Source organism: Phaethon aethereus, assembly GCF_964289735.1.
Source record: "Phaethon aethereus genome assembly, chromosome: 1".
In the NCBI taxonomy this organism is placed as follows: domain Eukaryota; kingdom Metazoa; phylum Chordata; class Aves; order Phaethontiformes; family Phaethontidae; genus Phaethon; species Phaethon aethereus.
Genome location: NC_138575.1, coordinates 90,913,500 through 90,936,622, shown reverse-complemented (window position 1 = coordinate 90,936,622; position 23,123 = coordinate 90,913,500). Strand labels below are relative to the sequence as shown.

Below are 23,123 nucleotides of genomic sequence, written 5' to 3'. Positions count from 1 at the left end.
GCCTCTTTCCCCTTTCAAAGAGCTGACCAGGGCTGCTCCACCTCAAGAGGAACACCACCCCCCTCCGCCTAGTACCCACCTCTCCAGTCCTGCGCCCGCTCGCTATAAGCAACCCATCTGCCCAAGGCACCTCCGCGCTGCCCTCCCGGCACCCCTCCCAAAACCCTTCAGTCCTCTCGCAAACCTCCTCACACCCCCCACCTCACGCAGCCCGCACAGACGTTTCACCCCTCACACGCGTCTCACAACCCCACATCCCGAACCCCTCCCACACTCCACACCGCCCCTCTCCCCCGTGTTCGCCTCATGGCGAGCACAGGAACACCCCTTCCTCCCCCTCCCACACTATTTAAAACAGGGGCATGCGCATGCGCCAACGCTCATAACGGCGATGCGCTGGCCATTGCGCTTCCGCTTCCCTGCCGGGCGCTGGGGAAGGCTGCGCGTGCGTCCCTGGGCGGGTGGCTTCCTAGCGGCTCTCCCCGGCGCCTGCGCATGAGCTCCGCCTCGCGCCTCCCGCCCTTTCCTCCTCCTACGCGAGGGCCCGGCCGTTGCTCCGCGCCCCGCCTCGGGCCGGGGATGCGCTCCTCGGCGGCCGCTCGTAGGAGCTACGCGGCGGGTGGGGAGCAGGATGGAGGTGGAGGAGGCGTTCCCGCTGGTGGGGCAGATGGGGCCCTACCAGGTGTATCTATGCGTCTTGCTGGCTGTGCTTCTCCAGGTGAGACGTCGCCTCCCCTCCCGCCCCTTTCCTAAGGGTGGGGTGCAGCGCCCTGACTCGCGTGGGATCACCCGTGGGGGAGGCAGTGCTGGGAGGGGAATGACCCCACTAGCACAATGCGGGTGCTGTGGGCAGTTGCCCTCAAGTGGCTGGATGGGTGTGCCTGTGGTGAGTGTTGCCTGGTGTGAAGGTTGGTGTTGGAACCCTTGTGCTGCGGGCTGCTGGTGGCAGTAACTGGTCTGCTCTGGATGTAGCCTGCAGCACTTTGCAGTGCTCCTGGGGCAGAGGTGACCTCTGTCCAAAGGCAGAGTGAACTTCTGCAGAGGGAATTTGGGGCAAATGGCTGGTGCCATATGTGCCACGTTGCCTGAGGTGTTATGCCTTGTGTCGCTTAGTGAGCAAATCAGGAGTATGTAGTTTGTCAGGTGAAAGGCTGGTTGAAGTGAAATTAAACTGAGATTTCTATGAGCTAGACTAGAAGAGAGTGACTTCTGCCAGAGACTGCTGGGAATCCTACACAACTTAGAGTTAGTGGTCTAGGCTGATGGTTTCTAGGTTGCATGTGGCTTGTTTGTGGTGGAAATGTTTGAAAAGCTGTAGGTGGTCACTGATACTTCTGTGTATAGAGCTCTCTGCTGATAGGCTATGACTGCTTATGGTACTTTGGTTTGCCTTGCCTTAACTCAGTGTAGGAGCAGTGTCTCTGCATTAGGTATTTGGACAAGGCTCGACATTTTGGGTGGTCAGGTTTGTATTCTCTGAAATACAAAACTGGAACTCTCTTAAGTTTTGTGATTAAAATGGAGTCCAAAGGAACAACTGAGTGATACAATACAATTCAGACACTGCATGATCAAGTGGTGTGCTCTGCAACCAGGTTTGTTGTCTTTGCTTCTTTGTGTCTATTCCTGTGTGGGTGAGGAGGGGAGATGAGGATAATATATGCACCTTCGCAGTCAGGCCTAGGCATAAAGTATAGTTTGAATCTGTCAGAAGTTTGGTTTACACCACGTTAACTCTTCAAAAACTTAATCGTAGTGAATTCAGCCAGGCTGACACATGCTGGGTTACTGCCACTGTGGAAACTTAGCAGCTGCAGGAGGGATGAAGGGAACTTTGTATCCTCCTGCCTCTGCTGAGTGGCATTTTGTAGTAATGAAGAACTTCCAGGTCATGAGCTGTGAGACTGAAGATGTTTTCTTCTGGCAGCTGTGAGACTGACAGAAGTATTAAGAAGCTTTATGAAATGACCAAAGAAAATTTAGATGCCCAGTTCTGTCAGCTGGGATCTCTGTACTTGGTTGCAAAGCTATGATGATGAACAGCAAAAGCTTTGTAGGTTTCTGTTTCCGTGTACTGTTTCTCTAGCTCACTTTTTTTAACTGATTTATCTGATTAATCCTTTAAAATTAGACATTGCTTAGAGCTTGTTCTACTGGCTGACTGGCAAGATAATTTGTATGCTCACTGAAGATTAGAGATTAAGGAAGCAGTAGTTATTTTTTTCTTCCAGTGCTGGTCATGTTCTGGCACAAACTGCAACCATGACAAGTGCTCTGTATTGCCAGAGTTGGAATTAGTATGGGTCAGCTGTTCTGTTATGATTTTGTTTGTTTTCTTTTTAATGGATTAATTTGCATTTCTCATGGGAGAAGTAAAGAAAGATCTTTGCAAATCCTGGAACTAATTCAGAATAACTAAAGAAAGAAAAGTACCAGGTTTGCAGATCTGTTTTTTTCTTCTCATGTTAACTTTAATTCTTGGACTATACCAATGAGGGTCGTTCCCTGACTGATATATTTTCTTTGCTTCAGATCATGCAGGCGCAGGAGTTTGTAAGGGTTTTAGGTATGAAGCTTGTTGTCTTTCAGTCCATGAATAGATTTGGACTTACACAGCTGGTTCCTGCTTGGGTGGTTGATTGCTTTTGGTGTTCCTTTGTTGGTGCCAAGTTATATAATGTGTCACTGGGATGTGCAAGAGCAAGACTGAAGGCAGGTTCCACGACTGGTGTGAGTCTTTTGGTTGGTTTATTGTCAGTCTTTGGAGGATAGACACAAAGGTAAGTCATGTGTCTGGTGTGTGTGTGTGATGTAGATTTAGGTAATTGTGGGCTCCTTTAGAGGATTAGATGCAGCGTCTGGCTGCAGAATGAGACCTCCGGTTAGTCTATGTCACTGGCTCCGCCATGGACTGATTATTCCATCTAATTGTTCGTTTCCCTGTCCCTTCCCATGTGCTCCCTCAGTTGGGAGTATTGTCACATTGGCTTAGTGGTATAAAAAATATTTCTACATTCTTAAAGATAAGAATACCACATAGGTGAAAACTCTTTTTGTCTTTGCTGTGTCAAGTCCCTGAATCGCTGATGCTAATATACTCAGCTTAAACTCTCTCCTTTCCCTGCCCTGTAAGATTCCCAGCAGATGGTCTTGCTTTCCTTGTAGACTTTTGTGCTTTTTCACCTCTGTATGTTTCTAATCTCTTGAGTTTCACACTTTATAGGTATTTTCCCTCATCTTAGTGTTTTTCTTCTCATAAATTTCTACAGTAAACTACTTCTACCATGTGGCCTTACTGATATACCAATGTATCTGGTCTCTGAATTCTAATTATAAACACAGTTTAGCTCAGAACTTCTTTGAGGCAAGTTGTACTTGTGTCTGTATGGGTGAGACTTTCCACATGATTCTCAATTTTCATGTGGGCTTGAGTGAACTGGTACTCGACCTGTGCTTACTGACACTGGCAAAAAACCTCCAGGTTGCCTGTAGTCAGAAAAATGTTTTTGTATGTCATCAGTGTAAAACTAGGTGAAGTGTAAGTCTTGTGGGCTGCTTCTTTCATCTTCACTTCTTCACTGATTTATATTATTCCTCTGCTACCTGCTGCTGTTATTCGTTAACTTGTTGAGATGTTACTGTATTAAGGTATGCCTGGCTTATTCACTACCAACTTAATAGGACTTTGGAAGATTTTTAGGAATGTCCTGTAGCAGTGGTTGCTAACTTTATAATGGAGTGATAACAGCTAATGTAGAGAAACATTTTTTCCAAAATCTATGGAATTACACAAAGACTGGACTTAATTTGAACAATGTGGGAGTAGACTAATGATCTGAATTTGAGGATGCATTAGTCTTGCATTTCCAGATTTCTCTTTAAGAGAATGAGGGAGGAATAAAGGGACCTCATAACTCTTAAAATACTTGGGACTTTGAACTAAAAGTAATTGCTTGACGCTATTGCTTGATTACTAGGAAGGTGCTCACTACCTTTTGAAGAAATTATATTGAAGCATTATTAAAGAATGGTGTCTTTTGGTGTTTGTTTAGTGTGTGTAGCAACATTAGCTAAAATAGCCCATCTTGATCAGATCTTTGTGAGTGTACAAGCATATTAAAAAAAAAAAAAAGTTTTGTGGTCTCTTGGGACTCAGCATATGCAGTTGAAAGAGGTTTGCCTTGCCAGTGAATCTAAGCTACAGGATTGCCCAAGTCCAAACGGAACCTGCAGAAATCTGAGAATGGAAGTGCGCTCCTACTATATGTCTATTAAAAGGCTGTTAAACATGTTAGAGTTTAAAGAGGAAGTCTTGTTTGCAGAGCTGAAAAAGACTTTGCCTAAAATTGGGTGATGTGCATTGCATGGCACTATGCATAATTACCAAGCATGGTGCTTCCCTCCATCTCAGGGACTCATTACTAACTGCAAGGAAGATGGAAAAACAGTTAAGATGGTAACATCAAGTTACTATCAAATGCATTCCTGTTATGCAAAGGTGTTCTTGATGCAGTGCAGCTGTAATGAGTGGTGCTGCTAACATCTCTTTGCTGTTGACAGCAAGATCATGTATGACTTCATTTGAATATCCCAATGCAGAAAGCTGCTTTTTAATCAGCCCATCTGCACAAATGTTTTGAGGGAAAGCAGGTTCTGGGACATGTGGCTTAAGTAGGGTAGGCTCATCCCAAATCTTTAGAAATAATTTGAAAGAAATGGTTTGGTGTCTGTCTTCAGATATGATACAGATGTGATCCCATACATAGCCCTGTTTAACTCTGTTTCTTGACTTTTCTTATCTACCCCTCTGTACGCATTCTACCTCTTTAATGGCATGAGACATCATGCTGTAGTTGTAATGACAGTAATGAAATACTTTGTCACTGAATCTTCTTTTAATACTTAAGTTTGCTTGAGTCTATTAAGCCGTTCTTTGAACTAGCCAGAATTGATCATAAATTGGACAGCTTACTCCCAGTCCTTGATGAGGTATGTTATTAGGACTTTATCTGAATAGAAAGTGCAAAACAAATTTGAAATGTAATGAGCAATTTACAATTAAGGAAAGAGATGGATATTACACGAATTGCATTACAATTGCTAGTATAGGGTGCTGAAGGTGTTCTGGGGGCTTCATGACAAGCATGCTGTTTACCCAAAGTTACTTGCACTGTAACTTAGACATAGTTCAACTATAAGTACCTGTAAGGTATGTAAACAAGGTAGCAGATATAAAAAGGATTTACAGAATTGCTGTGTGACTTTCCTTCACTTTGATTACTTCACTGTTTGGCTTTTTTCTTTTATGTCTATGGGAGAAGTAAGAGTTTTAAGTCACTCTGATTCTCAAGAAAGCAGTTGCAGAACGTGCGTCAAATATGTGCAGCCACTTACATGAAGTGTGGGCTCAAATGCGGCATGAATGCAAACGTAAGAAGTAGGGGCCAAAATTTATCTCTTGAGGTAAACTTTGTATTCCCACATCTTGTTGTGCATTGTATCTTACTGAGAACATACTTATGCTAAAGGATGGTATTGCCTGCCTTCTAGAAGTGATGAAGGCTTTTAGAGTAGCAGATTCACTGAATTGAATTCTTTGTTCTGGTATAGCTTATTCCGGTATAGCTTATTCCTGCTTGGGAAGAAAAATAAACTAGGTGGGTGTACGTATGTAAACTAATTACACAGAAAGATATGCTGCTACTCATTTAGCTAAGAATATTTCTACCTGGAAGTTGGTGGAACTTCTAAGTGAAGACCAATCCTACCATTTATTCCAGTTGGGTGGGGGGAAATCTTTTAAGGAAAAAAAGGTAGTGCTTTGGTCACATGTTACATTTCATTTCAGTGATTTAGATGCTAACCAAGACTCCTTGGTCCTTTAGTGGCCTTCGGTAAATAAAACAGAAGAATCAGAAATGTAGTCAAGACAGTGTGATCTGTCTTTGTGTAATTACTTCTTTCAGATCCTTAACTGTTCCTTAAAAGAAACAATGATTTATCTTTTCTGATATTATAACTATAACTTTAAAAATATGAATGCAGCTGATGCAGACATTGCACTGTGTTCTGCATAAAACCTGAAATAACAATGCTGAGTTGTGACATGCTTCATTAGCAGTGGGGTCCTTAACTCTCAGATATAATGCAGAAGCCTAAATTCTAATAACTGCTTCCTTGCCAATTAATTTTAAATAGCTAAATTGCTATCATTTTTTCCAAAAATATTCCTGAGTGGAGGGGAGTCATGAATCCCTTATCAGCTGCCTATATCTCCATCTTCCCTCAAAATTACATTGTGTCTTAATCCAAATGTGTGCATCATCCATAAAGCTAAACTTTAAATTTATGCTTGTATGCAGGGGAAATGTATGATCAGAGCAAGCTTGAGGTATAGAAGAAACACGAGCAAGGTGTGCCAGGTCGTCTTGCTCTTCTCAGATCACTACATACTGTGTAACGAGTGAAGTTGTCAGAAGAAACTAGCTCTGGGGTGCTTTACTCTAGCTGTGCTGAATGCCTTGCTTTTGCAGGGTCTTTTTAACAACTAGGAATGGAAGGTTCCTGGGAGGCAGTGTGTCAATGGTGACTGGCATCTTCATATGGAGTGTGGGTAAAACATATGGGGGGATGTTTTAATATTATTAACAAAGTTGTTGTTAATAAGAATATTTTGTACAATGGGATGGTATTTGGATTCAGTGGGAGCTGAAGCAATCCCATCTTCTGCCATTAATCAAGATGGCTTTCAGCCTGGCAAACTCTGTTGAAACAATCCATGTAGCCAGTCTGTTGTTTGGGTACCCTCAGAAGATGAGCCTGGGAGTTAGCAAGCATAATTCCACTGGATAGCAAAGACTATGGATTAAAAATATTTGTATTATGACATATTATCTCAATTTCCTCTTTCTCTGCTCATGTGTACACACGGTCTCTAACTTCCTATGCTCTGTAGGCAATAAATTACCTGTATTTTTCCACTAACAAGCCACATCATCACAGCTGTCCTCACTGCCACTTCCGCCATTTTTAGAGACTCTTAATTTCTTTTTCTCTCAGGCGATAAACTGGTGGATATGTAATTGAACTCAGAATAATTGTTTCTAGGTTGCACATGATTGTTGCTCTTTATTTCTGACCCAAATAAAGTTTTGTGCTCACAAATGTTTATTTTTCAACTGAGTAGTTAATATAACTACTTCTATTTATAGGTGATATAGTGTTTCATGTGCATTGTTTGCACTAAGTAAAACCCCCACTTGCTTTTTGCGAGTACCAGCTCAGTGCGACTGGAGTCCCTCTGGAGTAATAGCATCTGTTTTCTAGGTCTTGTTTGTTTACAATATGATCTGTGACTAAGCTTGGGACTTAAACTGGTTAAACATTGTATCTCTCTTCCCCTAGTCATTTTCCTGATTCTGGTGGGCTTGGTGGAAAGGGTGTTAAGAATTTGCCTTGGAAGGCACAATGAAGCTTTTGAGATCCCCGGTTAAGGAAAGCTGAAGAGTTGTATGCATAGCTTATTGCAGCTTTCTGTTTGTGGAATGCTGTTTGCTTATTGGTGTCTTTAAAAATATAGAAAGACCAGACCTCTTCCGTCTCTTTCAATTTGCAGACCCCCCCCACAGACTTCTTAACCTCACCGCAAGACATCTTAACACTGAAGATGTTAAATCCTTGTACAGTAAATTTAAGGCTGCTGACACCTTTGTTTTTCTTGATTATTTTTCCCAGAATTTTAAGAAGCAATTCAGGGACTTCTGAGGCCTGTAGGCTGTAAGTTGAAAATCAGTGGTTTAGCAAGTTTCACCACAATTGGAAAAAACTGTTCTTCCATTCTGGAGCATCGTGTTGCTCTAAAATAGCAGTAAATCCAAGACTTTTTTAATTAAAAAAAGGGCAACAAAGCACAAGTAGATCCAATTGCTTGTCCTCAGGCAAGTCCTTAAAATGAATAGATGAATGAAAGCAGCTTATACAAAATGTTGGCAATGTCTTTTAGTCTGGATACTTAAATAGCAGAAATGTCTGAAGTAATCAGTATATGCTTTTATTGTACCCTTTTACCAAGTTAAATGCTTTTGTCATTTGGTAGTGAGGAAGTCCAGGCACAGCTGAGAATGTGGTCTTAGAGACTTAGCAGAACTCCCTCTGTGAGACCAAGATGCTCACCCAATATTCTTTGGCAGTGTCCCAAACCAGCATGCTAAGGTGTGAACTTTGATCTCATGGTATGCACTGTGACTCAAAATATGTTGGTAGCCAAAGCAGGTTGGAAGATATGGACAGAAAGGAGAACAAAGATGAAATGCAGGCAGAAGAATAATCATGCTTGTGAAAGCAGGACTAAACTCTGACATACTTGTCAGTCCATAAAGCCTGCTTTTTTTTTACCAGAAGTTGTTGACTTTTACTTCATGTTATCCTATAATGCCAGTGAGACGGTTCAGTCCTGGCTTGGTTTATAGTATCTTCATAAACTGAAATAGGAACTTCTGGTACTTCTTTTCTTTGTTCTCCTATAAGTCCTTCTTTACATCAGAAGAGGGGAGTGGCACTTCTGATGTGGTATTCATGAAACTGTATAGCTGGTGTTCAACTGAGGAGTCTTCTTGAATATTCCTGTTCAAGCAGAAGTAGTATTTATAGTGCTTTTCATAATTTTGGTGCTTGGTTCTCTAACTTACCACTGTGTGTGCATTTTTGGCAGAGAGGAACTGGAACTTTATGTGTAAGTAATGTGTGAGATCCTAAGGTCTCCTTAGGATCATGTGCATTGCTTGTACCTCCTATATTATTTTGAAGAAAAAAAGTATTTATGGCAATTTTTAATGTTTCTGTGGTACGTAACACACTAGGTGTTACTTTAAGCAAGAGACTGATAGAGGAATCCTGTTGAGCTCTTTTCAATGCTGTAAGTTTTCATCTGTCCCAGAGCAAACTGTCTTGCAAGACTTTGCTTCAGTGCAAGACTGACAGCTGACTTCTTAACAGCAAGCTCATCATATATATCTATAGCACTGTGAAGAAATCTGGCTTGCAGAAAGTGATAGCAACCTGTCTCCTGATGGTAAGTTCTTACTTGTTTATTCTTGTTTGGGAGAATGGGGTGATGGAGGAGGTAGAAGAATCTAATGCTATTGTCACAATTTAATGAAGCATGTGTCTTCAGAATTAAATTCACTCATGTGATCTTGTTGTATGAAGAATATTGTTTTGTTCTTGGAGACCCCTTTGTGGAACTTTCTGACTTTCCTTTGTCACTGTCTGCATTCTACCTTCTGTTTTCTTCTCCAATTATAAGCAGACTCTGACATACCCTCTGTCTTGGGTCATTGACAGTAACTGAAATCTCAGATGGTGTCAATTTACCTAGAAATACAGGATCTCTAGGATGACACTAGTGAAAAAAGTGCAGAGCTGAAAGTACTTAACTAAATTTTGTTGGTAAAGGTCACTTCTGCATGTTGGCAGAAAAAGGGTAGATGAATTTTCTTGTAATAGACTACAAAATAATTATTAAAGCAACTTGAGCTGAGGAGGTGAGATCCTAGGTAATGCGTCCTGCAGTTCTATCACCAATGCTGGTTTTGTCACTGTTAGGTGGGCAGGAGTACAGGTACAAGGTGTGTGCAGCATTCCCATGGCCCTGTCAGGCAAAGGTATGTAGAGAGAAGTTGGCTACTGTTTGGACTGTCTTTGCGGAAAACTTGTATGATGAAGTTATTTGCTCTTGAGACTCAAATGTTTGCCTGTGCTGATGGGAAGTAAAGCAGGCCTTGTCTGTGCATGTGCTGTTTGGTGGCAGCCGTCACCTGACTGACTGGCACATGGCTGGCAGTCTGAGCAGAAGGAGCACCAAAGCCCTACTCCTGCCATTGCCCACCAGAATGATACTGAGCATGAAACAGAGTTGAGATGTATGCATTCGGATGTTTGGAACAGATAAGAAGGGGAAGCTTAGGGCACATTTTCTGCAAACTTGCAGGAAACGAGGCTCTGAGTTGTGGTTTGCTGTACAGTGTTAGTTTTCCATGTAGATGTTAAAGAATTTCTGGAATAAAGTTATGTATGGGTTTGGACAGGGTTTGGACTCTTCTGTGGATTCTGGAGGCCTACATTTTAAGGTTGAAAAACTCTAAATTGGGTAGGTTTTCTCAGTTTCTCTATAGAAACCCTACATTCTTTTAAAGTGTGTCCTCTCTGTCATTGACACAGGTAATAATCAACAGTGGTTACTTTCTTCATGGGGAATATTTACTGTCAGAGTGGGGTTGGGGTTGTTAAGTGTCTGAGAGATTACATTGTGTTCTTCTGCACATGGTGATTCTGTGCTCTAACTACAACAGCCTTTCCTTCTGTCTTGTGGTGTTCTCTCTTATTGTGCTACCAAGAGGGGGAAAGTTACTTTGGTAGAAGAGTGTGTTGTCAGGAGCAGATAATAATTTTGCAGCAGGAAGATGTTTTAGGGCTTTTCTACATAAGAGTTATTGAGAAGAGAAAAAAATCATGTGAAATCATCCTTTTGAAATAACTCAGAGCAGATGAGATCATCAGACTTTCAGAAATAAGGTGGCTCTCCAGCTTTTCAGCGGCTTGTCATGGGTTCAGGAGAAATGACTCTAATCCTAAAATGTAACCATCTCTTCATCATAGGCTTCTACCAGAGCAAGGTAATTCGTGTTCTTCCTTAATTTCTGTCTTTCCTCATGGTGCAGTTTTAATGTTTCTATATGTGAAAGGTCAGAAGTTAGTGGCTTATTCACTATTTCGTTCAACAGTGAATGTTTCAGCTGGTATTTGTCTAGAATGACCAGGCTAGTTGTAAATTGCTGATGAGCTAATTGAAAAGGTTGAAAGCACTTAGTAGAATTTAAGTTTTGCTTTTGTTTTTTGGTTCTGCTTCATAATGGGTAAATTATAGGGTCCAAAAGAGGTTCTTAAATATTTTTGTGTGTGTGTTTTCATTATACACAAAAGAATCTAAGCTCTTCCTCCCCCTCCCTTGCTAGTCTTATTAGCGATTCTACATTTTTCTTGGAAATAATTTATTATGAAAATGAACACCAAGAAAGCTGGTCAAGACATTCCAGGCATTTCTATTAATATTAATTTAAACATTAATTTTAAGTTTATTTCAAAACCTGTTAAAGAAATAGCTGTAAATGGCTGACTAGAATTCCTTCTACTTAGCAGAGGAAGTAAAAGTTTACAGGTTATTAAAGTGTTGCCTTTCAATAAATCTCCCTACACCATAGACTTCTAATCTAGACAGACTGTAAAATTTTAACCTACAGAGAATATAAACAGGAAAAACTTAAACCAAACTAACAAAATTCTTAGCATTTCATCATCAGTGACTATGAGCTGCTGCCTCCTCCCCCTGTGCTTGGTATTCCTCTTGATTAATACAGATCAGTGCAGGGAATTCATAGGGGACTGTTAACATCCATATAGAGCCAATTAAAATGTTTTCTGAATAGAAGGGATACATTAAATGACATAAATTTGACTTGACCTGGGTTATAGAAAAAATTAGAAAATTAAGGGCTTTGTTTGCCAAAGTGCATATAATATAGGCATTTTATATCTTATGTTATATATATTTCTATTTGATTTGATAGCATTTTGTATTGGTCACCAGTCTACACAAGTATGTTACTGGTAAGTGCAAGCATTTAGAATTCTTATGGGAGGATTTCCAGATTCATTAACAAATTCCTGCCTCTCACTTGAGTGATTAAAAACTGTAATTTGAATTTCTTTAAGTTTAGAGTTTGCTTCATCATGTTAAGGGCCAATTTCAGAAAGTGCTTCTGGTCTTCAGAATTATAAATGAATTTTGGGCTGTGTTTTGTGGGCCTTGGTTTGGTTTTGGGTTTTGCAATGAAATGAAGAGAGTTTACCATACCTGTTACCCAAAGTACAATGCAAATGATCACTAAGAAAAACAGTCTTGTATCAGCAGTTTCTCCAGTGAACTTGAATATAGAACAATACTATTTGATAACATCAAAACATGTCTCCATCTTCATACATTTTTCTGATTCAGCAGATCAATTGAAAGTGTTTCTATCTTTGTTATATCCCTGCTTGCTGCAGCCACTAGGATGCTTAAGGCTGAATTTTTTTTTTTATTGAAAAAATATCTGTAGGGTTTCTTTGTGTGCCTGCAATCACTTATTTTTCAATTTAGTTTTTTGTAGCTGGGGTGGGTTTCACCTAGAGCAAAAATGAAAAGCGTTATGCCTTGAGGATTTCATTTCCTGAACTACTTCAAAAATATGTTTATTTCACAAGACAAAAGCAAGGATATTATCACTTAGTGCTGACACAGAATTGTCTGAGCAAGTCAGAGTACAGGGACATACCACAGACCATGACCTGTAATTCTTATTTCTCAGTAATTTCAAACTGTTCTTCAGAATACTGTATCCATACATCCCTAGCAACATGGCCACTCAGCTTTTTAACACCTCTTTCTCCATGTAATCTTAGTCATTGCCTTCTTGCGCACATGAGATCTTTTAACTTCTCATCCTTGTCTATCTGGAAGTTGTTCTTTAGCTTAAATAATAACATAGTTAACAGACTGTGTCTTTTCTTCCACATATTACAAATTTGGAATATTTGAAATATCAAATTACCAAATTTGATATTTTGTAATTTTATATTTAAAAAAGGAAAGATAATGATTTTTTAAGTTATTTACCTCCTGCCACTACAGTAGCAGTTTATCATGTAGAATGCAAAAAGGAGCTGATGGCAAGAAAATGCTTTCAGGTAGTAACTCTGGTATCTATGCTAATTCAGCAGTAATTCTTATTTAGATCTGGGTCTAACTCTGCTTGGCTGTTGTACAGCACAGAATCAGATTGTCTGGTGTTGTTTGCATCAGAATTCAGAGATCCTCAGACTCCTTTTTTTGTGCCTATCTATGGTCTTCCCAGTTTTGAGAATTATTTGTGTAGCAACATTCTGAGAGAACACACTTCCTGTGAGTACATTCTTCCCAAGAACATACAGAGGTGGTGCTAGGAGGACTGTGTTCAGGAGGTGGCTGAAGCAAGGTTTGAGGAATGGAGTGGCATGGCTGAGGGTTTTTTATGGAGGAAGTAGTAAGCAGGTGAAGCAACAGGATCTTTTTTTTTTTTGTCAGAAGATACTGTGCTGAGTTATTGTTCCTCAGTGAGGGCTTAAGACAAGAGGCAGTTTTATTTGGAGCCTGGGGGGCTCTTTGTGTTGTAACCAACAACTCCTTTTGTCTGTCAGGCTTTATCATTTGTCTTCTGTTGCAGAACTTGTGGCACTTCTATGTTCAAACAGGTCTAAACACACTGGGTTTTAAGATGGAGTTGTAGTGTAGACTGTTAAAGCAGTGGCCTGTTAATGTTGTTCTGAGCAAGCAGCAGTGACCTAGCTCTAGACCAGGCTTGAAATGTCTGGTTTTCCAGCAGTTTTATTTATTCTTTCTTAAAGCCAGATGTTAATCACTGTATTTAGACCTTGTGTGTCTGTATAAATGTGTAGATACATTAAAAAATGCATATATGCATTCACATGTGTGCCTGTCATTTTTTAAGAGTAATAATCAACAGATAGAAAATGCAGGAACCACTGTTGTGAGGTTATGGTTCTTCAGTGTGTGATATTTGGTAGATGGGGGCATCTCGTAGTGGTGGAAGGTGAATATAAAATAGGACTATTTTTTAATACTGATTTAATACATTGCTTGGATGTATGTTTAGCATCTCTGGTTTTTGTCTTTCGTGCCAGCTCTATGTGGCCACTGAAGCCATCCTCATTGCATTGGTGGGTGCAATTCCTCCCTACCACTGGGATCTCCAAGAGCTATCAGCTAATCAGAGCCATAGCAACCAGTCAGTGACTGAGCAGAGAGCTCTCGGGGAATGGCTTCTGACTGCCAATGGCAGCGAGGTGCATAAGCATGTACACTTCAGCAGCAGCTTCACATCAATAGTCTCTGAGGTAAGTCTGAAATGTGTTTCACTGCCTCATGTGGGAGTAGTAAATCTTATTTGGTCAGTTGTGGGGGGCTGATTGTACTGCGCCTTTTTTCCATACTAATGCATTTTTGCATAGCAAATGAAATAGGTGCTACCTCCAGGTAGAGAACAGGTGATTTATTCATATCTTTACTGGCAACAAGAACTAGCTTTATTTGCTATACAGATCTTGACTAAAGTTCTGCTCTAAAACTTCCCACCTTTTCCATGTGCAAGTTATGTATTGGATCCTGTAGCTTGGTTCCACAATAGAGCTGGAATCTTGCCATTCACTGTACTAATGTGCTAAAAATCCTTTATGGACCCTGAGCTCTTTCTAGACACCTCTTGTGATTCTCTGGCTAAGTTCAAATGCATGTAGTGCCACCATCATGCTGTTAGCAAGCAGTGGAGGAACCGCAGGAGAGGAGGTGACTTCTACAATCTTTGCAACTCCAGGTATGAGGGAAGGCATGAGCAGTGAGGAGTCAGGTGGGCAAAGCAACTCCCCCCATTCTATCCCAAAACAAGCTTTAGCTTTATTGGTGTGGCCTCTGTGTTTTGTAAGTGTCTTCTTTCATGGTCTAGCCACAGTCCCTACAGAAATTATTTCAGGCTCTGCGCAGATGTGTGCAACACCTGCCCTTCCTGGGGCCTTCAGTATCTGTTAATGTCAAATTCTTCTGTGCAAGAGCCCTACCCAAGTGCATCTGTTATAAGATCTGAATTTAGAGCTGTACAGTTGATTCAAGTGTAGTACCACTTGATAATTCATGGCTATTGTCCAGAGGCATTAATACTATCTGAATTAGTCCTGTAAAGCACTTAACTTTATTGGTTATGAGCATATTAATAAAAACTGCCAGCTTTGGAATAGTACCAAGCAGTTGTGTGTAACAGGCATTGCTTCTTATTCTGGTAGTAGAGAGAATATGAGTACTTATGCCACTATTTAAATTGAAATCCTAATGGACAGTAGATTATTTAAGCATTATTTAAAGCTCAGTAAGGTTTTAAAACTTTCTCTGGGCTTTTTCTTTTTTGCATTTTAATTTATCCAAGAATCTCTTATTCTTTCATACTTGTCAAGCCAGACATGTTTGTGGAGCCTAGCAGTGTTTTAGGACATAAAATGCCTAGCAATCTTTATAAAATATAGTTGCCTAGATAAGAAATGCAGGTAAAAAACAGAATTCAGTTGAAAAATAAAAAAAAAAATTCCCAAGGCAACTTGTGTAGATTCTGCTTTGAAGTTCTTTAACATACTTCTCAGTAAAGGTCCATGTGCATAAAATCTTGTTGCCTTTATTATTTCCCACTGTTAATTTTTTTTTTTTCAAAATTTGTTAGCTGAATGTGTGATATTTGGAAGTTATGTACTAAATATAAAGACTTTAGTGACATTGCACTTATTTGGGGGAATATCTCATCACTATCTAATCTCATTACTGATGTGTAAAAAAGCTTTTTCTACATTTGAAGAGGATTTTTTAAATGCTTATCTTGTGGCATCACTTACTAATAACATGACCATTGCTTATGTAAAAAGCTTGATTCATGAATATCAAGAATATATGTGTAACATCCTTTATGTAGAAGAGAAAGGCCTTGAGCCCTTTGAAAGGCCTCTTAGCTGTTGAGATTAATTTGCAGGACAAATTTGCTTCACATCCAAATTATCCCTTAATCCCTGAATAATTCAGAAAGCATCTAATGTCACTGGGTTTCAGTGTTGGCAGCTTTTAAAATGTTTATACCAAAAGTTAGGGCAAGATTCTTGTAGCTCTCAGAACAAACTGACCACGTTGTTTCAAGATAAAAGTAATGTCATATGCTATTATACAAATGTATTTTTCTGGGAATTGTTTTTAAATTCTAGAGAAGCTTCAAAAGCAGATTTGTGGTCACATGGTTAGTTTTAGAATTGAATTTTGTCAGTCTTGACACTTTATGGGCACATTACCTACTATATCAGTAAACACCTCACCATTAAAGTGACAATTCAAAATGAAGTGTATACTGAGAGTAAGCAAGTTATTTTCTTGGAGCTTCTGAATGATTTTGTTTTGTTCTGTTTTACCAGCTCTGTAATCCTGGTGAGGTTTAATTGCATGGCTCTGTTCTCATGGTGAGGTAGTTTATATCTGATCTTTGAAATAATATAAGCTTTGCTAGAAAGGATATCTAATGGGGTTTTGGTAGAGGAAGAGAAGATTATGAGGAGAAGATTAGAGTGTTATTGCAGGGATAATGACATAATCACCAGCTTACCAGCACAGGAAGGAAAGTTGGGCTGTCATTAAAAGGAAACATTATCTCAAGATGCAAGATGAGTAGAAAAAGAAAAGAACGCAAGGTGTGGAGTTTTTTAGAATACAAAAGGAAATAACTCTTGAACAGTGAGAGCATGGCATATTTTCATTCTGCAGTTTTGTGGGGGAAAGAATTTCCCTTCAGGTTCAATGTGAGACATAACTCTGTAAGAATCAAACATATGAAGATTGGGTTTCTATTTGGAATTGAGGAGGATTGGAAATGACACAAAGTAGACTGTAAAAAGGATGAGTATTTGCAATACCAGAAAACCTGTCTAATGCTACCAAAGTGTTTCTCAGTGACAGGACAGTTCATGAGGAGGAGCATATGCAGTTTTCTCTTTGGACATAAACCACAGTTTTTATTTTTGCATAGCATGCCTACACACTGCAGTGACACATGTCGAGGTAGGACTGAGTCTATTTAAGCTAATAGATTTATGTGAGAAAAGGCAATAAAAGGGAGAGTGGGAGAAGGCTGCAAAAGTTAGTATTCTGAGAGATCTGTCCTTGATTTCAGAACCAAAGACTGCTCATGATTTGGGGGAACTGTGCAATTGATTAGTATGACCCGGTGAGTCTGGGAGGAGTTGTGTTTTGGTGACTTATCTGATGACTGACTGAATGTCATACTTAGGAGACTTAGGCAAAGTTTGATCTTCCTTGAAGTGTGTGTCATCCCCCTCCATCTACTAGCTGTTGGTGAACTGCTTGGATTCTGGATAATTCTCCTTTTTTTATCTCCATCCAGTGGTTTTTGATTGGTAACACATCATACAAAGTCAGTGCTGCCAGTTCTTTTTACTTCAGTGGTGTGTTTGTTGGAGCAATCTCATTTGGCCAGCTCTCAGATCGCTTTGGGAGGAAGAAGGTCTATCTCACAGGTAACCACTGCCACCTAATAAAAATGAATGAACGGGAGGTGTCATGTCTCTGAAGATCAGTGACAAAAGTGCAGTTTCTGTGGAGAGCTTGGTCTGCAGCAGTGAATAGTGTGCTGTGATTTTTTTTTTTTGTCCTTCCAATATACTTCAGGAATATTAGTAGGGACAAGAAATTCATATTTGACTGTTCAGTCACCATCTGAATATCTGGGAGGTGTTCTGGATTTAGTAATCATACCATAAGAGCCTACACTCATGCATGTCATGCTTGTGGGATCTCCACAGGTTGCAATTAATATTTCTAGTAATTTGTTAGTAATGTTCTTGCACGTATAACCTGCTAGGAATTTGCACCTTTTATCTCCTGTCTGCGTGTTTTAATTCTTATATAGTTGTGGTCCTCATTGTGTTAAAAAGCTCAAGCTTTTTTACTGTCCCCAGATCAAACAGCATTTGAAACTTGATGTTTTCTGTATGTATTTATAAAGTTGTGTGTCAATGGATGAGCATGTAGAATTAAAAAATATATTATTTTTTTAAAGGAACAACCTCATTCAAAGCAGATAAAGGTGGTCCTGCTATGCAGTGCAAACTCCCCATGTACTGTCCCCTGGTAACATTTCTCTAGTTTATATGGACTACTTTCCAAGAATGAGAGCAGATATTTGGTCATGTGTTTAATCTGTTGCTTCTGTATGGGAATAAATATCAAGCCATCTTAACTGGAGCCAGACAGTAGTTCTGAGTAGGTGGAAAAAACCATCTGCTGTGAACTGAATTTGAAGGTTTAGCACTGCAAATGATGTATTGGAAACCACTCCTTTTCTGTTCCCCCCCGCCCCCCTTATTATACTGATTTTAGATACCTAAACTTCTGCCCAAGCCTGTGGTATGTAGCAGTGTGTTGTAGTTGTTGACTGTGAATACTTAGGACAGATGCCACTGAATGTCATGTGAAGATACTGATAAATGCTTCCGTTTTTCTTTAGATACTCTTCTGAAATGAAACCTTTTGCCTTGTTTTCCAGGCTTTGCCCTTGACATCTTGTTTGCCATTGCAAATGGATTCTCACCCTCATATGAATTCTTTGCCATCTCTCGCTTCTTGGTAGGGATGATGAATGGTGGGATGTCACTGGTGGCCTTTGTTCTACTGAATGAGTGTGTGGGTACTGCCTACTGGGCATTAGCAGGTAAAAGTTTGAGTGTCAGTGTCTTTATTGTCAGAATCTATAGATTTCAGTCTCACACACCAAAGCTAACACCATAGCAGTTGTGAATTTAAGTCTGCTTGAGGATCTGTGACCAGCCTTTGAATCCTGCTTTGTTATTATGAACTTTAGACAAGCACAGTAGATGACTTGGGGCCATTCAGATTTCTCCATCACTCAAGTTGACAAAGGTCCAGTTGAAATATCCCCTGTGAATGTTACACAGCTAAATACTCATCCAAGGTTCATAACTGAGTTCTAGCCATCAGAATTTTGGACTCTGCTAAGCAGAGCTTAGTGTTTGTATGCTAGATATAAATTCTTTCATTCCTGGCAGTTCTCAAAGAAATCAAAAGTGGTTTTATATGATGGGAAGATGAGACAACTATTGTTTATATGTTTAAAAAAAAAAAGTTGTCCTATGTGGTAATCAACCTTAGAATTTAGAACAAAAGGTACAGACACCCTTAACTGTCTTGGTCGCTAGTGTTGAAGCTGTCCTTCAGATGTGATACATATAAATTGTCGCGTTACAGTACTGGAGCCTAACTTACCTAGCCTGTGACAAGTGCCAAAGAACTGAGAGTATTTTAAAATGGAATATCTTACAAATTATGAGAGCTACAAATGAATACTATATATTCCTAAAAAATGCCAATTTTCCAATGGCTTATAGTATTTTTACACATAGAAAGCTCAAACATACTTATATTTGGAATTACAAGACTTAATTCCTTATGGGGCTTTGGGTGAGGAGGATATAGAAGGGTGCTTTTTGTGCTTGTATTGATCTTTGCAATTAGATATAAAACTTCTGCCCTGAATGGGTGAAGGACAGAATGTTCTTTGGTCAAATACCTGTGGTTTTACCTGTATTGCTGAGTGAATTTTTCTTAATGAAGTTAGTTTCTGTCTGATCCCATGTGTTGAGAATTAATGTTCCTTAAAGGACTGATGATGTTTTGGTTTTCATTGTATATTAGGATCTATTGGTGGCTTGTTCTTTGCTGTGGGAATTGCCCAGTACGCTTTACTAGGCTACTTCATTCGTTCCTGGAGGATGCTGGCTGTTGTGGTTAACCTGGAAGGAACAGTTGTCTTTCTTCTATCTCTGTAAGTTATTTTTTCAAACTGAGTTTCATCAAGATGTCAAAAGTAAGAAAATTAAAAAAAAAACAAAACCAAACCAAAAAAACCCCCAAACAAGTCAAGGTGCTTTTCTGGGGTGGCATGAAATGGTATAACTAACGTATTTCTCTCAAATTCTACCACCCCATTTTCTGTGTTATCTTTAAATAGCAGTGTTGCAGTATTTGAATGTAAGTGTATATCATATCGTATATGCATTATTACTGTAGATGGGAACAATTTCTAGAGTGTAGAAGCACATCCTGTTCTTTAACTGGTATATGTAGATGATCTAAACTGTTGTCTAGTATGCTAAAAGATACAGAAACATTTTTGTGGTTATGTGATAACGTGACGTTTCTCTTACAATTGTGCTTGCACAGAAGGAACAGCATCAAAATTGCATGTGCATACATTCTTAAAGGTGACATGCAAAATTAAAATTGGGCAGCTTCCTTTTTTCAAATGTGATTAGGAAAGAATAGAAGAAGGCTTCTTTACTGAGATAGTAGGGGTTTTGTATGTGTGGACTTCAGTGCTGAAAGCTTTATGATGCAGTGTGCTCTTATATGCTTCCTTACAGCAAAATCTCAGTAACTGAAAGAAGAAAATAACTTTAGCCGCTGTTTAAACTTAAGGCTTTTTTCCTTCCAACTTCTATTTAACTTCAGTAACTAACTTTTTGACTAAGGCTCTTTGCTAAAGAGTCAACACACCCTTTCAAAGGAAGCATTCGAACTCAGGTTTTAGAGACTGTTCATGAGGTAAATATCAGAAATGTCATCTCTGCCTTTTCAAAACTTAAAGTGGTGTTTGGGGCCTTTAGAAAAAAATCTTTCAGATTGATACATACAGTTTCTTAAGTGCTTTATGCTTGGGACTTCAGAGCTGCGCTCAGAGGCCCATCTTACTGTAAGAAACGTTTTTTTTATTCCAAATTTCACACTGCCTTCATTCCACTTAGCATTTTCTGCAGAGCAATTTAAGCAATCAGATTTTTTTTATGATGAGGAAGAAAACATGTTCCTTTCTAAGCTCTTTTCTTTTATAAAAGCACATAATCACTTTCCTTTAATTTTAGAGGGAAAAATGTCACTTCTGGTCAGAGGAAAAAATCTTAAAGCTTCTGGCAAAAGACTGAAGTTTAAATTAGTTTTGGGAATTGAAGTAATAGAAGATTTGTTTTGTAGGCTGTGTTGGAGTTACAGACCTACCACGTGCACAGTGCACGTGGGGAGCGAGAGCAGGACCTTTGCACATCCTCTGCTTTCCTGTCTACAGGAGAGAATTTGGGGAAAGCTGGAAAATGAAAAAAGGAAGACAACTAGTTAATGTTACAAAACCATCTTGTGGTTACTTGTAGTAATGTGGTGCCTCCTTAATTCTGAATTATCCTAAGACAATCCTAATGATACTGTAACTTGTAGTATTGTGTGTATATGTATATACTCAACCTAATTTCTTGGTATTACATTTGACTTGTGTTCCCTTTCCTTTCAACATGCTTCGTCTCTGTTTCTGTAAGTGAATTCTATACCTGAAGGGTTGTTTACTGAATTGTATTTCAGCCTTGTTCCCATAGGCAAGTCCAGCCTCATAGAAGACAAAAACCCTAAAGCTTTCTCTGTGTGTATGTGTTTCAGATTCATTCCAGAGTCCCCTCGCTGGCTCTATTCACAAGGCCGTCTGAATGAAGCAGAAGATGCCCTCTACCTCATTGCAAAGAGGAACCGCAAGCAGAAGTGCACTTTTTCATTAAAACTCCCAGCAGAGAGGAGCTCCAGAGAGGCTGGAAGTTTCTTGGATCTGTTCCGATATAAGATTCTCCTGGGACGCACCTTGATCATGATGTTTACCTGGTACTTGAAATACTTTGTAGGCCCAGCAGTGCTACTGTTGCCTCTTTAAGTCTTTGAGAGAACATACTGCTGAGAATTGGCTTATGCTGCAGATTGTACTTAGTCTCAGCCAGTATTATTAGGGACACTGTACCTAAAAAGGATCCTTGTATTATAGTATTTCCTTTGTGCGTTTCTAATATGAAGCCATTTTTACTATCTAGTTCTGAGGTCTTATCTTTGCATTTCTGTCGTGCTTTTTGAGTCTCAGAATAGTTGAGAACTATCTCTTGCTTTCTGACCCGCAAAGGCTGCTGATATTAGTCATGCTGTCCTCTTTGGCCTGGTGCTATGTGTCAGTACTTTTAGTCACATGGATTATTCTTTGTTTGTGTGTATGTGTAAGGAGCCCGTTAGAAGGTGAGTGGCCTACCTTGTCTAATGAGTGTTTATTTTCTTAAGAGAAAGTGCTGCCACTGCTAGCAGTTGCTGTAGTAAGGAGCAGGAGTTACCTCTAGTCACTAGCAGAAATTTGACTCTCCAAAAGTGCATATTTTGTTTCAGATAGCTCTGCTAGGCCTGAGGTCTTTTGCTGCCACTTTGAAATAAACCTTATGTATTACATAGTATGTGAGTCCTCTGGCATTACTGTTCATGCTGTTGCTTTTATAATGCATATATTTGGGAATGATGTATTGATTTAAAAAAAAACAAGTGGCGTGATTTTGTCAGCAGACAACACAGAGCTGTTTTCCTGTTGCTTTTCCAAATTCTTACTGCACAACAGTTGATTCTTGTGTTTCTTAAGTGAGAATTGCTGATTTCCTGCAGAATGAATTAGTGACCTGTTCATTTCCTTCTCTAAAGACGACAGCCAGTCAGGGCTACAAAAGAAAAGTAAAAAATCAGAATTGGAGAATGAATAAAACTGGACTGGGGTGTAGAAATTAAAAGGCAGAAGTGTCATCTAAACTGTTTGAGAAAGGGTTTACACACAATTGGAAAAGTATGGACCAAAGTGAAACCTGATAAAAACAAAAAAGACAAAGACATAATATTTCAAGTCAAATAATATAATCATGATCATATTTTAACTTTATTCTGGTTTATGCACAGTTGTCTTAAGTGTAGTCTTAAGTTTACCTGAAGTCAGGAATTGGGTCTGTGCAGAGATAAAATGGTTTCTTTACCTAGAAAGTGTTGTACAGTTGTAGAGAAACATTTTAGACCTATTTTCTGAAACACTAAATATAGTTTATAGTATATTGTGCCATGCTAGTGCTTTGATTTGACAGGCAAAGCAGCAACTCTGATTTTACTCTTTTTCTGTCTTTTGCAGGTTTGTTTGCAGCTTGGTTTACTATGGTCTTACCCTTAATGTGGGTGACTTAGGTGGAAGTATTTATGCTAACTTAGCCCTTTCAGGGTTGATAGAAATCCCAGCATATCCAATCTGTATTTACTTGATTAACCAAAAATGGTAAGTATGAAATTTATTAACTCATTCAGTGCTTTTTTTGTTATCTTTGAGAAAAATTATAGGTTTACTGTATATTGTATCTCCTAGCTTTGTATCTGTTGTGTGGGGCTTCCTGCTTCAATGTTACTACTTCATTATATTCTTCTGGGAAATGCATTTTTATTTGAAAGTGCCATTGATATATTTTTATTTCAAATAAGTTTAACTTGTTCTCAGTAGCTCACTTATTAATGAGCTGCCTAAATTTGTCTCGGAGGTGAG

At 39.4% G+C, this 23,123-nt stretch overlaps 1 protein-coding gene across 1 annotated transcript in view; it reads left to right on the top strand.

Moving 5' to 3' along the window:
- Nucleotides 1-572: 572 nt before the first annotated feature.
- The window catches only part of SLC22A15 (solute carrier family 22 member 15), a gene marked incomplete at its 3' end in the record, with an annotated part of 34,578 nt that continues 12,027 nt past the window's right edge, over nucleotides 573-23,123 (top strand). Inside the window, exons 1-7 of the mRNA XM_082011327.1 lie at nucleotides 573-718; nucleotides 13,777-13,989; nucleotides 17,073-17,205; nucleotides 18,234-18,398; nucleotides 19,400-19,529; nucleotides 21,188-21,403; nucleotides 22,722-22,862. Coding sequence (XP_081867453.1) covers nucleotides 632-718; nucleotides 13,777-13,989; nucleotides 17,073-17,205; nucleotides 18,234-18,398; nucleotides 19,400-19,529; nucleotides 21,188-21,403; nucleotides 22,722-22,862 — 1,085 coding nt within the window. The 5' untranslated portion in view covers nucleotides 573-631. The remainder of the gene's footprint in view (nucleotides 719-13,776; nucleotides 13,990-17,072; nucleotides 17,206-18,233; nucleotides 18,399-19,399; nucleotides 19,530-21,187; nucleotides 21,404-22,721; nucleotides 22,863-23,123) is intronic.